We start from the raw sequence: 17,349 nt of genomic DNA, 5'->3' as shown, positions 1-17,349 counted from the left end.
ACCTTTAGCAAAGTGATTAAAAGTATTCCTGGCATGACCTAACAATGTTCAAAAGGAAAAAGCAGCCTGCATGGCGTTCTCCAGTAAGTAACTGGAAAGGAAGATATGTTACTGGTGTATTATGTGTTCTCTTGTTCACTCATCCATCTGCATCTTTTTCTGAGTGACCACAAGGCATCATTTGTTAGGTGCAACAAACAACAATCCCCAACTTTATCTTTTCATTTTTAAAAATGGCAAAGAATTCCCAAGGGTTCCACGTGGCACAGAAGACAACTCAGAAGGTATTTCTGGTGGTGGGGAAGGATTACAAGTGGATATCTGAGGGAGCTACTCTGGAAAGAGCATAAATGGGATTTGGGGTGACGGAGATGAGGGCTTGAATCTGGATTTTGTCATTTTCTGGTATTGTGACTCCAGGCAAGTTCCTTTACTTCTGTCTCCTCAGTTACAAAACAGGTTATTGTAAGGATCAAATAAAAAAACAATTCAAAGGTTACAGTGCCTAACACGTGGTCAACTCTTAACAAATGCCAGTGCCTTCTCTGTTTCCTCCCTGTTCTGTGGTTGGTAAAGAGGGAATGTACACTGTTTTAGAGATGATGTTGATGGGTCTTCAGAAGCAGTGGTCCAAATCTTTAAAAAGCATCAGGAAAGAAGGAGAGAAAGAGAAAAGAGTTGAAGGAAGATGCAAGAAGCATGCGTAGGTAGGTGGTACAGCATGGTCCTGATGGCTAGGAGGGTAAGTGTTTCAGCAGTCTCCCCAGTGGGCAGGTAAGTAATCAGCTAGACAGCTATTTATTAACTCATGGGTATCCAGAACTACTCCAAATGCCCAACTCTGTTGGAAATGTATACAAGGTTACTACAAGACACAGTTCTGTTTTTCCCCAACATTTTTTTTCTATTTTTCTGAAGTGAGAAGCCAGGAGGCAGGCAGGCAGGCAGACTCCCACATGCGCCCGACCGGGATCCACTCGGCACGCCCACTAGGGGGCGATGCTCTGCCCAGCTATCTAGGCCATTGCTCCACTGAAAACGGAACCATTCAAGTGCCTGAGGTGGAGGCCACAGAGCCATCCTCAGTACCTGGGCCAACTTTGCTCCAATGGAGCCTTGGCTGCAGGAAGGGAAAAGAGAGACAGATAGAGAGGGGGAAGGGTGGAGAAGGAGATGGGCACTTCTCCTGTGTGCCCTGGCCAGGAATTGAACCCAGGACTTCCACACACCGGAACAACACTCAACCACTGAGCCAACTGGCCAGGGCCTCACCAACATTTTATTATGAGAACTTTAAATATACAGAAAAGTATAAATAACTGTACACAATAAACATTAATTGGTCTTACTTTGGGAATAGAGATTTGAAATACAGATTTTAGTTCTCTGGCATTTAGAGAAAATGGGCATAAAAGGGAGGAGTTCTAGAACGTTCCCACGTGGTAAGCATTTGACTTCTGCTCTCCCAGCAATGCAGTTGAATGAAATAAAATCTTTGCTTCAGAGATTCTTGAATGGACAAAACAAGCACTTAAAATCTGTAGACAGAATTTAAACATGGAGCCACCTATCAGCACAATAATCAACTTTGTGTTTGGCCATAGTACTCATTCACCTTTATTCCCGACCTCCCCCAAATAAACACAAGCATGCTGTGGCTTCTGCTGGCTTATAATATGCTAGGAGGGCATCAAGTGTCAAAAAAGAACTGCCAGCCCCTGGCCGGTTGGCTCAGTGGTAGAGCATCGGCCTGGTGTGCAGGAGTCCTGGGTTCGATTCCCGGCCAGGGCACTTAAAAAAAAAATTTTTTTTTAAATAAAAAGAACTGCCAGAAAAAGATTAGAAATCTCTAATCCTGGCAATAGAAATACAGGATTTACACACTTCATACCATATTTCAGCTAAAACTACTACAAATAATACACGAATAATTCTAACTACTAACTGCCATTTGTTTTGTGTTTGGTTAATAGATACGGAAAAGATAGCATTTCACTCCCTGTCATCTAAGTGTGTTGAAGGCAATTCCAATAGTTAGTCCTATTAAAAATATATATATGCTGTCACATAAAGATAAATATGAAAAATATAACATTAGAAACAGATAATTACTTTTAATTTTGGTTATTTAAATAAAATAACATGAAACTATGAAAAGAAAACACTGATTTTCAAATATTACTGCTATTATGAAACATGAAAGCATTCAAAAACATCAAAAGTCAGATTAAGTATATTAAATTGAGCTTTCAATTATTTCAAATCAAAATCTTGAGATGACATACATACAGCTTCAAAGTGGGGGTGAACGCAGATTTTTCAGTGCCATATTCTAAATTTCTGCATACAGAAACTTTTAAATGGAAATGATGAATTTTCTTGGAGATGGGGACTAATTCCTTCTATGGTTTTAAATTTAAAGAAAGCTAAGTCATTCCAAATTTTTCTAAATTTTAATGAAATAATTACAGATTTTAAAAAATGAACTATAGAAATCTGAGCTCTTTTAAAAAATACATGATTTTTAATAAGTACAATTGTTCTGCTTTCACAGCTGTGCTTTGTCCATGTCTGTCGAGTTGACACTCCCTGCTCTAGATCTCTCGCGGCAGACCATCTAAGAATCGCTCGGTCTGGCTGACAGACATGCCGCAGCCCATGCAGCTAGAGAACAGAGGCCAGCAGATCTCACAGCATTTCCACTCAACTTACCTACCTTTCATGTTTTATCCTGAGGATTTTTACATCTACAAAAGCATTTTAATAAGTATAAAATATTAAGTAGTAACTGAAAATTATAAATCCACCAACTATTTTTCTTGATAATTTATAACTTTCTGCTGAAATTTTTAAAGTATTCTAGGTCAGCACCCTCCCCATCCCCAATCACCATAAAAAAGGCTCCAAGTGAAATTCTACCATAAAAAATTGCATTCCAGATTGCCTGCATCTTTTTAAATTTTTAATTGTGGAGACACACACGTAACATAAAATTTACCTTTTTAACCATTTTTAAATGTAAAGTTCAGTAGTGTTATGTAACCAACCTGCAGAACTCTTCATCTTGCAAAACAGACTCTATACCTATTAAATACTAACTCCCATCCCTCTCTCCTCCCAGTTCACAGCAAATATCATTCAACTTTCTCTCTCTATGAATTTGATGGCTCTAGGTACCTTATAAAAATGAAATCATACAGTATTTGTCTTTTTGTGACTGCCTTATTTCACTTAGCATCATGTCTTCAAAGTTCATCCATATTGTAGCATGTCAAAATTTCCTTTTTAAGTTGAATAATATTCTATACCAGTGATTTTCAACCTTTTTCATCTCATGGCACACATAAATTAATTACTAAAATTCTGCAGCACACCAAAAATTATACTTTTCACTGATCTAACCAAAAAACTAGATATAATTTTGATTCATTCACACCAGACGAATATTGTTGTATTGGTTATTTTTTATTTGACAATCTAAGAGAAAAGAAGTCAGTGGCCCTGACTAAATAGTCAGTTGTTGCATGTTTCAAAAATTTTGTGTGGGCCCTGGACAACTGGCTCAGTAGTAGAGCATCAGCCAGGCATATGGAAGTCCTGGGTTCGATTTCCAGTCATGGCACACAGAAGCGGCCATATGATTCTCTACCCCTCCCCCTCTCCCTTCTCCTCCCACAGCCATGGCTTGGCTGGAGCAAGCTGACTCTGGGGCGCTGAGGATGGCTCCATGGTTTTGCCTCAGGTGCTAAAATAGTTTGGTTGCCAAGCAATGGAGCAACAGTCTCAGATGGGCAGAGCATTGATTGCCCCACAGGGGGCTTGTTGAGTGGATCCTAGCCAGGGCGCATGAGAGAGTTTGTCTCTCTGCCTCCCCACTTCTCATTTAAGAAAAATTAATGAAGAAATAAATATAAATAAAAATATTTTCGTGGTATAGGCCCTAGGTGGTAGCTCAGTTGATTAGAGCAGTATCCCAGTATGCCAAGGTGGTGAGTTTGATTCCCAGCACATACAAGAATCAATCAATAAATGCATAGATAGGTGGAAGAGCAAATTGATGTTTCTCTCTCTCTCTCTCCCTAAAAGTCTATTTTAAAATAATTCTTGGCCCTGCAGGTTGGTTCAGTGGATAGAGTGTCAGCCCGGCATATGGCATCCTGAGTTCCATTCACCATCAGGGCACACAAGAGAAGCAACCATCTGCTTCTCTCCTCCTCCCTCCCTCCTTCCTTTCCTCTTCCCCTCCCATTACCAGTGGCTAGACTGGTCCGAGTGTTGGCCCCGGGTGCCGAGGAGAGCTCGCTTGATTCGAGCATCAGCCTCAGATGGGGGTTGCCAGGTGGATCCCAGTGGGGACACATGTGGGAGCCTGTCTCACTCTCTCCCCTCCTCTCATAAAATAAAAATTCTTGTTGTACACTGGTTTAAAATTGCTGTTCTATACCATGTTTTGTTTATACAAGTTGTCTGCATTTCTTTTTATATTATTCTCAGGAATCCTGCTGAGATATCTTCTTTGAAAGAAAGCAATGATGTCCTGACCTACTGGTCTAAGAGAAGTTAAAGAAGACAAGTTAGGTCAGTTCAGCTTTCTGTGACACCAGCCAGCCAGACAAGAGAATATACATATAGAAGGGATCTTTGTTAGAGTTGTTCTTAAGTCTTTACTTTAAAAAAGCTCCCTGGATTTACATCTTAGAAACATTCCATGGTGAAACCAATTTGCCTGGTACCTTAAAATCCTGCATTTTATATTAATTAGACTCTAGTTTTATGTTGAATTTTAATTTCTTACAATAATCCCTACAGACCAAACTGATTCTTTCTTTCAATTGTTCAGAAGTGGAGGTGAAAAGGAGCTGAATAGAAGGGAGGACGGAGTGGAAAGTGTTGTCCTAGTGCCCCAAGGTTGTGGGTTCAAGCCCCGGTCAGGGCACATATAAGGATCAACCAATGAATGCATAAATAAGTGGAACAATAAAACAATGTTTCTCCCTCTCTCCCTCTCTCTAAAAATTAATCAATAAATACTTTTTAAAAATTACAAGATCTCTACTACCTTTCCAGTCTGAAATTAACACAGCCCTTAAAAGATAGTAAGACCAGCCTGACCAGGCAGTGGCGCAATGAGTTAAGTTCCCACTTTAAAAAGCTAGAAAAAGAATAACAAGTCAAAAATAAGCAAAAGAAATAACGAGTATAAATAAATGTAAAAAATAAGACAGAAAAATAGAAAAAAAACAACAAAGTTAAAGTTGGTTCTTTGAAAGAATTAACTGATAATCATCTAGCTAGGAAAAAGAAACAAAACATAAATTACCAGTATCAGAAGATTTTAAAAGGACATAATTAAGGATCTTACAGATATTAAAATTATAATAACAGAAATAATCTGAGCTAATAATTTTATGCTGATAAATTTGACAACTTAAATAAAATAAAATATTCCTTGGAAAAAAACCCACAAATTCCTAGCCTGACCTGTGGTGGCACAGTGGATCAAGTATTAACCTGGAATGCTGAGGTTGCCAGTTTGAAACCTCAGGCTTGCCCAGTCAAGGTGCATACAAGAAGCAACAGCTTCTTTTTTTTTTTTTTTTTTTTTCTTTTCTGAAGCTGGAAACGGGGAGAGACAGTCAGACAGACTCCCGCATGCACCCGACCGGGATCCACCCGGCACGCCCACCAGGGGGCGATGCTCTGCCCCTCTGGGGGGTTGCTCTGCCGCGACCAGAGCCACTCTAGCGCCTGGGGCAGAGGCCAAGGAGCCATCCCCAGCGCCCGGGCCATCTTTGCTCCAATGGAGCCTTGGCTGCGGGAGGGGAAGAGAGAGACAGAGAGGAAGGAGGGGGGGGGGTGGAGAAGCAAATGGGCGCTTCTCCTATGTGCCCTGGCCGGGAATCGAACCCGGGTCCCCTGCACGCCAGGCCGACGCTCTACCGCTGAGCCAACCGGCCAGGGCTGCAACAGCTTCTTACTTCTCCCCAGCTCCTCTTTTCTCTCTCTCTCCTCTCTCTAAAATCAATAAATAAAATCTTTTCAAAAACCCCACAAATTCCCAAAAGTGAAACAATAAGAAATAGAAAATCTTAACACCCCATATCTATGAAAGAAATTGAGTTCATAATGAAAAACCATTATGTCCAGATGTCTTCACTGGTAAACTCTACCAAAATTTAAGAACTCCTATATGTATTGTTTCAGAAAATAGCAGAAGAGAAACTTCCTATTTTATGATGTCAGCATAATCCTGATACAAAAACTTGACAAAAATATAACAGGAAAGAAAATGACAATCTAATACTTCATGAATAAAGACATAAAAATACTTAATAATAAAATATTAGTAAATCAAATCCAGCATTACCAAGTAGACTTCTCCCAGGAATGCAAATTGATTGAGTATTCAAAACTAATCAATATAATTTAAAATACTGACAAAATAAAAGGACAAAAACCATATAATTTAAAAAGAAACAAAAAGAACATCTGAAAATATCCAACACCCATTCATAATACAAAATCATAGCAAACTAGAAATGGAAGAGAACTTCCTCAGCCTGAAAAAGAACTTGTATGGACAATTTAAAAATCATACCTCATGGAGAAACACTGAACTTCCCCTCTCTAATACAAGAAACAAGGCAGGGCTTTCCAGCATTATCACTTCTATTAATAATATACCAGAGGTCCTAGTCAGTGCAATTAGACAAGAAAAATAAATAAAAGACATAAAGATTGGGAAAATAAAACTTGTTACTAGAATACCGTGTATGTACATGACTGTGTACATAAAACCCTGTGGAATATTTTTTAAAAACCCAGCTATCAGAATAAGTAAATGTTAAATAGATTGCAGGATACATGGTCAATATACAACAATTAATCATATTCTATATAGAAGCAGCAAGCAATTTGAAAATGAGTAAATTGTTTTAAGAAACAATTCTGTTTATAATAGCATCAATAATATAAACTATTTAGGAAGAATATTAACATAAGACATTTAAGACCTCTACAGCAATACCTATAAAACAATCGTAGTGAAGAAAAAGACAAGGTAATTCTAATATTTATTCGGAATACCAAGGATCCAGAAGAGCCAAAACAATCTGAAAAAAATAATAATAAAAAACAATGTTGAAGGCCCTGGCCGGTTAGCTCAGTGGTAGAGTGTCGGCCTGGTGTGCAGGAGTCCTGGGTTTGATTCCCGGCCAGGGCACACAGGAGAGGCATCCATCTGCTTCTACAACCCTCCCCCTCTCCTTCCTCTCTGTCTCTCTCTTCCCCTCCCGCAGCAGAGGCTCCATTGGAGCAAAATTTGACCGGGCGCTGAGGATGGCTCTGTGGCCTCTGCCTCAGGCGCTAGAATGACTCTGGATGCAACAGAGTGACGCCCCAGGGGGCAGAGCATCGCCCCCTGGTGGGCATGCCGGGTGGATCCTGGTCGGGGTCATGCGGGAGTCTGTCTGACTGCCTCCCCGTTTCCAACTAAAGAAAAAAAGAAAGAAAAAAAAAACGGAAAAAAAAAAAAAAACGTTGGAAAGTTTATACTCCCTGGATTTTAAGGCTTACTATAAAGTCACAGAAATAAGAAAGTTCGGAACTGGCATAAGAATAGACATAAAAATGAATGAAACAGAGGAGTTCAGACATAGAACTAGATACATTTATTTTAGACAAAAATACCAAGTTAATCCAATAAGAACAATCTTTTGAACAAATGCTGCTGGAACAACCAGATAACCACATTTAAAAACTTAACACTGACTCCAATATTGTTCCATACACAAAATTAATTTGACATGGATCATGAGTTAAATTAAAAAGTTAAAACTATAAACCTAGAAGAAAACAGGTAAGAAAACCATTGCAGGCCCTGGCCGGTGACTCAGTGGCTAGAGCATCAGCCCGACATAGGGATGTTCCAGGTTCAATTCCTGGTCAGGGCACACAGGAGAAGTGACCATCTGCTTCTTTCCCCCTCCCTCTCCCGTCTCTCTCTGTGATTGCTTCTGGGTGGTGGGGTTCTAGCTAATTTTTTCTTCTGCTAATTCACACTTTTATGAACTTAACAATTTTCTATAATGAACTTCCCCCACCCTCATTTTCTATATCTATGTTTTATAGTTTCATAAAAAAAAAGATGTCAAAATATTACCAGTATTTATCTTCTGAAAGCAGGATGATGAAAACCATTAAAGGAAGTACTCGTCAAATTCTCTTTCTATAGGAAGAACGTGGTGCAGATCCCTTTGTAGGATCTGAAAGGAACTCAGAAGCTCAAGCAGAGGCAACATGGCAAACTGGGAAGAGGGCAGTCAGACACATCAGAGTTCAACTCTGAACCTGCCCCTCTCACTGAAACTGGTGGGCAAGTCCTGGAGCCTCTGGACTCTAAAATGAGAGTAAGATGTATCCTGTTTCAACAGGGTTTTTGTGAATATAAAGTGAACCAGCTATGGTTGATAAAGCAGAAGGAATTAAGGGAGTAGTAACTTTTTTTTCTTCCTTTGATTCTCTTTCCCAAGAACCACCCTTTTTGAGATCTTCTTGGGGTTCTGTTACTTGCTGGGTTGTGACCATCGCAACAGCTGGTGGATTGGATTTGTGTTGACCCAAACTAGAATAAAACAATCTAGATGAAGAACTACTTGTGTAAATCTTGAGTGCATGAAAGACACATCAGTTTGTTGATTTTAGCTTCAATGACCTAAAGCTGTTTTTCCATCAATTTTGCTAAGTTGCTTATTAATTCCTTCATTTTCATAGCAAGCTGTTGACACTCCTTTGGTAAGTGGTGTTCTTCACTGCTGGATTCCCTCTCAGGTAATATGCTGGACTGTTTACGCTTGGTCTTGGCGACTCTGAGTGGTAATTTCTCTGTGGATATTTCTTTGGTCATTATCTCGGGCTCAGTAATCTTAAGAAATGATGTTCCTTTACCATCATCTTCTCCTTGGAATATACTGTGGTCAGTAGGCATTGCTGGAGAGCTGGGATACGCAGGTGGAAGCCGAGTGCCTGACAGGTGAAGTTTCTTCTGCCTTCGGGGTTTGCCTGGTAATCGCTTTGTTTGGCGGTTGCATGATGAGCTTTCCCTGCTAGGTGTGAACGTATTGTTCCAGTGACTTTGATATAACATGAAAAGTTAAAGAAAAGTCTTTCTCAATAGTCAGATTTATTACTTACAATTCTATAGGAAGCAACAAAAAAAATTGCTAGAACAACTCTGCCCTTTTAAATCAATAGCCAAGGACTCTTACCTATTGGTGCGGTAATAGTGATTCTGCAGAGCACAGGACATGCACTGATTGTTCAAACGCTTTCTCTCAACCGTCTTCCAACTATCTTCTGGCCACTTTCTCTTGATCTGCTTCTCCTCGTGTTTTTTCCTCATATATTCAGCATAGGTCTGAATCCGATAGCTTTCTGCATATTTGCTGGTATTGACAGCTGCAAGGAAAAGAAAAATTCCTTATAAAAGAGTCTGACCTAGCCTGACCAGGCGGTGGCGCAGTGGACAGAGCATCGGACTGGGACGCGGAGGACTCAGGTTCGAGACCCCGAGGCTGCCAGCTTGAGCGCGGGCTCATCTGGTTTGAGCAAGGCTCACCAGCTTGAGCCCAAGGTTGCTGGCTTGAGCAAGCGGTCACTCATTTTGCTGTAGCGCCCCCCCCCCACGCCCCAGTCAAGGCACATATGAGAAAGCAATCAATGAACAACTAAGGTGCCACAACGAAGAATTGATGTTTCTCATCTCTCTCCCTTCCTGTCTGTCCCTATCTGTCACCCCCCCTCCCAAAAAAAAGAGTCTGACCTAGCCTCACTGAGGTAGTCAGGAGTCCTGGGTTCAGGTCTGAGCTCAAACAACAGCTCTGGCAGGTGGCCTTAGGAATGTTCCACAGACTCTCCAAGTCTGAGTTTCCTCATCTGGAAAAAAGGGTGAGTCACTGCTCCCTCATCTCCCTTATAGCGTGAAAGTGCTTTGTAAAGAACCATCATGCTGTAAGTAAAAAAATAATTTTCAAAATATTTGCAAGTAACATTACTGCTTGAAAATTATTCATTTTCAGAGTAAGAAAATAAAAATAACAACAACAAAACAAACCCACTAAGGGAAAACTGTAAACTTCATTTATATTGTTAAAAATAAAAATGGCAATAAAAGTAATATTCACTGTCAAATACTGAAGGTCTACCATATGTCTGTGTCCAGTGTTTTGCATACATGATGTCTAATCTTCACAATACACCTGCAAGGAAATTACTTTCACTGATGAGAAAGCAGGGGCACAGAAGTCAGGAGATTTACCGTGGACCCTGATACGAGTGAGTGGCAGTGATGGAATGTAAAACCAGGTTACTGACCTTAAGTCAAAGGCCTCTGGCCTTCTTGGTGCTCTGCCTCTCTCTCGCTCTCGCTTCGGACTCCCTTTGGACTCCATACATTCAATAGATCCCCTACAATACCTAAGACATGCCTCTTCTTACACTTTTTTTTTTTTTTTTTTTGTATTTTTCTGAAGCTGGAAACGGGGAGAGACAGTCAGACAGACTCCTGCATGCGCCCGACCGGGATCCACCCGGCACGTCCACCAGGGGCAACGCTCTGCCCACCAGGGGGCGATGCTCTGCCCCTCCGGGGCATCGCTCTGCCGCGACCAGAGCCACTCCAGCGCCTGGGGCAGAGGCCAAGGAGCCATCCCCAACACCTGGGCCATCTTTGCTCCAATGGAGCCTTGGCTGCGGGAGGGGAAGAGAGAGACAGAGAGGAAGGAGGGGGGGGGGATGGAGAAGCAAATGGGCGCTTCTCCTATGTGCCCTGGCCGGGAATCAAACCCAGGTCCCCCGCACGCCAGGCCGATGCTCTACCGCTGAGCCAACCGGCCAGGGCCGGGTTCTTACACTTTTAAAGACTGCTAATTCTCTGTAATGTCCCTTTGGCTGGCAATACTTGAAAGCCGGTGGAGCTTATTCCCTCCTTGGTGTTAATGCCTGACTAGGGCCAGGTGAGTTTTGTTGCAATCCCTTGCTGCCTCATGGTCAGAGGAAGGTGAGATGGAAAATGCTGGCAGAGTGGGAGAAGACCCACGAAAGGCCTGTTGGTGGATGGGCACCCGTTTGCTGGTTCTGGCTTATGCAGTGTGAGCATATACTCTCCTTACCCACTATCACTGCCAACAGTCATTACTCACACTGGCAGTGAGACAGTAAGAGCCTGGCCATGCTGACTTGGTACCTGGACAGCTGCAAAAAGCACCTTGATATTTGACACAAACCTACAGACTCACTTCTAGCAAAGTTCCTGGTACAGAGTAGTTCTCAATATCGAGAATGAGTACAGGTAGAATGTAGCTAATGGTGATAAGCATGCAGTCTTTGAGAACACCAGAACCGGATAAGAGATGCCTGTTACATTAGGAACCTTAAATGAGAGGAAAAGACAACTGTGTGAGAGAAGATGTCCCACATATTTGACACAACACTTAACCTTCACTCCATGTAGGCCAGATTTGCTTAAAACTTCTCAGCACAACAATGGATTACAGAATGTTGTGCCCTAAATGTTTAGCTACTTAAAAGAGTAAAATAAAACAACCACAGAAGAAAAAAAACCCAATTCTTTAAGAAACACACATTTTACTAACTTTGCTGTACTTTTCAAACATTCACTCTAGAGTTAAAGAGAAACAAAAACAAAAACAAAAAAACCCGTGAGAGTATCAGGGAACGTTCATATTATACAGTCGCCAAGGAAGTGGAGTGAGTTACTGAAATGTGAGCTCAAAACAGCATACTCTGACTCACTCTCAAGGAGATAAACAGACACTAAATTTTGAAGACATGCTATTGACCAAAGTCACTCATATCAGAGAACCACAGGAATAGGATCTTTTCTTGAAAACCTTATTCCTCATGGCAGTAATTTTCCTGCTTTCAGTGGGCCACACTTCTGACTTTTCCCCTCATTTATTTAACCACCCAACAATTTCCATATCAACACACATCATCCATCTATGCTTCCATCAAGGAATTACTATGGTTCTGTCCAGCGTAAAAGAAGACACAATCTCCACCCTCTTAAGTCACCCTATCACATGCAAGCTTTATGTAGAGCTGATTCCCCTGTATGCTTGAGCCTACTTACTAAAACAGGTTACCTTACCAACATGATACATAATGAGAACCCATGGAGTTTTTATCATCATTTTGTATTGACTGTCGGTAAATGGCCACTTTCTGGATTTCCCTCTTTCAGTTTCATTCCTTCTTCTGGCAGGTTCATTTTGCACGCGTGCCCATAAAGGATGACATCTGCAATAATCCCTCTCTTGAATTTAATTTGGACTACCAAATACATGAAAGAGTAGTAGGCATGAGTCAATAGTCTCCATGGAAGCAAAGGTGATGATTGGATCACAAAGGAGTAAAGATGATTTAATAGTGTTCAACTGTTTCTAGTAATTTCACTCTCAGTCCCATGGACAAATGTTACAAACAACTCCTTAACCACAGAGGGGGAATTTATTTGAGCACATTTGCAATTAGGATCGCTTAAAAGGGGAAACAAATAACAATCCACTTTTCACTGCTGGCCTTCACATGGCAATAATTTACCAGCATTCCTTCAAGTCCCAGCAGCTTTGCAGCTCTCAGCCTTTAATCTAGAAGCCAAGCTCTGGCTCAAAGCCACCCCTCTAATGGATGAATCAGCAAAATGAATTGGCTGTCAGCTGTGTCCTCCAGTGATTCCAGCTCGCCTGTCAGAAGCAGTATGTAGTCGGCTGCTTGGCAACACTAACCTTTTCCAAATTTGTCAGGGAAATGATTCAAGGCCATATTTTGGTCATGCCACTTGGTTAAAGCCACTGGGGAACCAAACATGCTGAGAGTCCTCCCTGTTTCCTTGTAGGTGAGAACAGTTCCTCCCACATAATCTCATCCACACACAGCTTCACTTGCTGGGTCCACAGTCTCTTGACACTCTGCACCCATTATAGCATTCAATCTTCATAACAACCCCATAAAGAAGGGATGTTCTAGTCATCACACAGATAAAGAGATGGAGCATCAGGGAAGTTAAGCAGCTTGCCTATGGTCTTTAAAAGAACAACAAAGCTGGTTTGGAACCGAGACGGGTAGTTATTTTTAAATGTAATGTTGCCAGATGTCTGCCATATATTTGTGTGTATCTGTGTTTATTTAGATGGATAATTATCTTATAAAGTAATTCCTTTACTAGAAGTTTTAAAGAACTCCTTAAAATGTTTAATTTTTTTTTTAATTAAGAACTTTCCATTACTGTCAAGCTAAGTCTCTCCAACTAAGTTGATAGACACATTACATTTAAGGACAAGAAGATTTAACATAAGATTTAGATTCCTTCCTAAATTGATCTATAGATTTAATGCAACTGCAGTAAAAAAAAAAAAATTCCAACATTTTAGTAGAACACTGAAAAGATTTAAAGGAAATGCGAAACAAATTTGAAGAGAAAACAGAGCAATGGTAGCCAGGGATAGGGAGAGAAGATCAACTACAAAGGAGATGAGGGAATTTGAGGATGATGAAGCTGTTCTATATGCTTAGTATGTGATTACATTTGTTAAAACATAGAACTGTTCAACAAAGAGGGTAATATTACTGTATATAAATTATCCCTCAATAATTCTGTGGCATTAGAAAGTTTAATTGCAGCATGACTGGTGGTGGTGCAGTGGATCGACCTGGGACACTAAGGACACAGATTCAAAACCCCAAGGCTACCGGCCTAAGCAGAGTCTCACCAGCTTGAGCATGGGATCATGTCAATGGTCACTGGAGCTGAGAGGTCACTGGCTTGAAGCCCACTGAGCCCAAGGTCACTGGCTCTGCTGAAGCCCTCTTCGGGAGGGAGGGAGGGAGGGAGGGAGGGAGGGAGGGAGGGAGGGAGGGAGGGAGGGAGGGAGGGAGGGAGGGAGGGAGGGAGGGAGGGAGGACAAAGAACAAACTTGCCTAGGTACCTAAATAAGTTTATTGTAAAGCTAAAATAATTAAGATAGTGTGGTATGCTGCAAAGACAAATTGACCAAGGGTATAAAGGAGCCTAGAAATAGACTTATGCATCTGTCAAAGTTTGATTCTGAACAGAGACATCATGACAGAGGATGTGGAAAAGAAAAAGTTGGAAAAATTGTTTATCCATAGGAAAAAATGAAATTGAATTCTTACACCAGCCAAATCAACTCCAGATGGACGAAGAACTTAAATGTCAAAAGCAAACTTTGAAAATTCGAATAGAAAATATAAGTAAGTATGTTTCTGAGCTTGAAGTAGGAAAGAATTTATGAAGCTATAAAGTGTTAAGCATAAAAAAGATCAATAAATTTGGTCACATTAATAGTAAAAGCTCTGTACATCAGAAAACACTTTAGAGAGTAGAGACAACCTACAAACTGGGAGGTGATATCTGTCACATGCAACTGATGGGGGATGAGCACCAGCAGTGTTTCTCAACTGCTAGTCTGGTCCACCGGAAATTCCGTGCCAGTCCGCCAAAGAGTTAACCACCCGGATGTTGTAAGAAGATTACAAACCCAGTGATCTTAGTCAAATTCACTTATGCTCAGGGTGATTTCTGCTTTAGTGGTCCCCAAGTGTAAAAAGGTAAAAACACCTAAAAATCAGTAAGAAAACACCCAACAGAAAAATGGGCAAAAGACATGAAAAACATACATAGTTATTTCACAGAAAGAAAAAAAAGCACATACAACAATAATTATATAAAGAGATGCTCAACCTCAGGCAGTAAGATAACATTTTGTAGATCTGTAGAGGGAAAAGGAGGGGGAAAGAAAGAGAGGGGAGAGTGGGCAGGAGAGAAAATGGGGGAGAGAAAGAGAATTTAAAAAAAACAAACAAGAAAATGATGAACTTTTGGGAGAGTCGTTTCCCCTGGAAGGGAATCAGGAGGGTGCTACAGGAGAGAAACAACAAGTAGATGCAGTTTATTAGCAATATTTTAGTTCTTTGGTTGAGTGGTGGTTTCAAAGATGTTCGTTACATTTTTAACCAAACAGGTTATTTTGGGGGCCATTTCCAATACAGATTGTCCAAGTACAACAGTCTCGGTTTCTTTGGTTTCCATGTCTTCTGTGATACGGAGGTGCCCCTGGATGATCCAGGTAGTGTAAATAAGCACTGCTGCTGAAATGCCAAACTTCTCAAACCCTCCCCAGGAAGCCAAGGAAACCAAGCCAAGCCTAGGTTTGTACAGCCTGCCTATCAGACTGCTACATCAGTTTATTGTAGCAGCTGCTGGGAGTGGGGTGGGGGAGCACTTAGGAAAATGCAGGACACACCATTAGTCCTGCATTTTTTTACAGTGGCTATCCTCAGCCATCACGTTCTCAATTTCTAAGGGAATTACCTATATTCTTATTAATCCCATGTTTACAAGAAAGAAATATTTACTGGATACTTACTCTGCCACACACAGAAAATCCTATGAGCATTATCCTAGCTTTATGGATAAGGAAACTGAGGCTCAGAAGAAAAAGTGATTAGTTCAAGGTCCCAAAGATTACAAGTGTTTGGCTGGGATGCAAACCAAAGCGTAAACTCTTCTCATGACTCCACATGTACTAGAAGGGTCCCAGATCATGTCATTCAGAGTTAACACAAGCACAGACACCTGTCTGCAAGATGATCAGAGCCTGTCCATCTCTCCATACAACAGTAATAGGAGGACACTCGGGTGATACCTAGTATATTAACCTACCAACCAGAAGGTACTTGTGTCAGAACAGCCTCTGCCAGCTTTGCAGACGCAAACCCTACTTCCCTTAGGTCAGCGTGGGCTTTCATGCTCAAAGGTGCCTGCTTCAGATGCCCATTAAGGCATCTTCCTTAATCCTCTGACAGCCTCTGGCCTGGCCCTGCACTACTGTACTGGGTCTAGGTTTTCAGCCACGCCAGCAGGACACCAAATGTTTAGTGTTTGCTATTTAAATATGAACATAATATAGAGATACATTTTCTCATGTTCCATATAATTTTGGTCAGATTTTGGTTTTCAATAGAGTGACCACTTTTTCCACTTTTATCAGATAGGAAGTGGAGGGTTTTATCTTGGATTCTACGAAGGAGCAAATTTTAAAATCTCTACAGAAAGGAGTTAAGATAAACAAAACCGTGCAACCCTAATGGTTACTAAGAACATTTTCCTATGTGCAAAAGCTGATCTGGGATGTATTTCCTCTCAACCCATCCAAGGGTCTCGGCAGACCCTGAGTCGTAAGCAGGAATGGGGGATCTAACAGGAGCATGCTGAAATACAGCTTTTTCCAGAATGCCAACAGGCAAAAGAGGGAGAACCCTCTGTTTTACCCTCTGCAGTCCATCCTCCCCTACTGACAGCATCCCCTCTCTTCTGTAGACCCTTCAGAGTCTTCAAGATAAAGTCCCAACTTGCTAGTGCACCATGAAAGGCCCTCAATAATCATCTCGCTCCATCTTATCTCAGCTCTTACTCTTTCCCCACATTTACCCACCAGGCCAGATGCCCTCTGAGGAAAGGACCATACCTTATTCACCTCTGTAGTGCCTGGGCCCAACTCAATAATTTGGCAGGGACTTAGTCTAAGTGGTGGAGGGAAAGGAAGGAAGAAACAGAGTTTTTATATCTGTTGACAGCCTGTTCCCACTCAAGAGAAAAAAGCCAAAACCAGGATATACAGTCACAAGAATTTCTGTTACAGATCCCACGGTGAAGCCTGATCTGGTGGATGAAGAGCCCTAGACTGGCAACAAGAGGAGGTGGCTCTGACACTGAAGAACAGGTTCCCTGCACAGTAATAGTCCCTCCACGTTACCATACCTGAGCCTCACAGTGACGAGGCCGATGAACTTGCTTCAGGTACAAGGTGAGGATCATAGCTTGTGATTCCTTGTCCTTCTTTCACACAGTGGGTATTTTTTTAAAGCACTGAGCCTGAAAGAGTGAAAACTAAGCAGTAAGAAAAATCCAAGCCCCTTAAAGGGGACAGATGGATAAAGTAAAAGGCAGAGGGAACTTACTCACTCATCTGTGCTTTCCCAGGGTCTCCACCATAGTGCCGAATTTTGAGGAGGCACCCAAAAAGGAAATGAATTAAGAAAAAGGAAACAGGCTCAGAAGACCATGTTCTCAAAGATGTGAAGTACAGGCCCTAGCCAGTGGCTCAGTAGATAAAACATCGGCCCAGTGTATGGACAGCCCAGTGTATCAATTCCCAGTCAGGGCACACAGGAGAAGTGACCATCTGCTTCTCCCTCCACCTTCTCTCTCTTTTTCCCTCTCGCAGCCAGTAGCTCAACTGATTCCAA

At 41.4% G+C, this 17,349-nt stretch overlaps 1 protein-coding gene across 2 annotated transcripts in view; it reads right to left on the bottom strand.

The window, feature by feature from the left end:
- PARN (poly(A)-specific ribonuclease) overlaps nucleotides 1–17,349 on the bottom strand; it is a 166,664-nt gene that overhangs the window by 28,650 nt on the left and 120,665 nt on the right. Inside the window, exons 22-23 of one of the 2 annotated variants that reach the window (XR_010751159.1) lie at nucleotides 9,267–9,456; nucleotides 8,162–9,131 (exon numbers count right to left, since the gene is read on the bottom strand). Coding sequence is in view for 1 of the 2 variants with exons in the window: in XM_066382573.1 (XP_066238670.1) it covers nucleotides 9,267–9,456 (190 nt within the window). In the remaining variant the exon portion in view is untranslated. The remainder of the gene's footprint in view (nucleotides 1–8,161; nucleotides 9,132–9,266; nucleotides 9,457–17,349) is intronic. The other variant, XM_066382573.1, reaches the window with a different exon arrangement.

Source organism: Saccopteryx leptura, chromosome 4, assembly GCF_036850995.1.
Source record: "Saccopteryx leptura isolate mSacLep1 chromosome 4, mSacLep1_pri_phased_curated, whole genome shotgun sequence".
NCBI classification, from domain to species: Eukaryota; Metazoa; Chordata; class Mammalia; order Chiroptera; family Emballonuridae; genus Saccopteryx; species Saccopteryx leptura.
The sequence above is the reverse complement of the archived record's forward strand: the minus strand, read 5'-3'. Positions and strand labels throughout refer to the sequence as shown.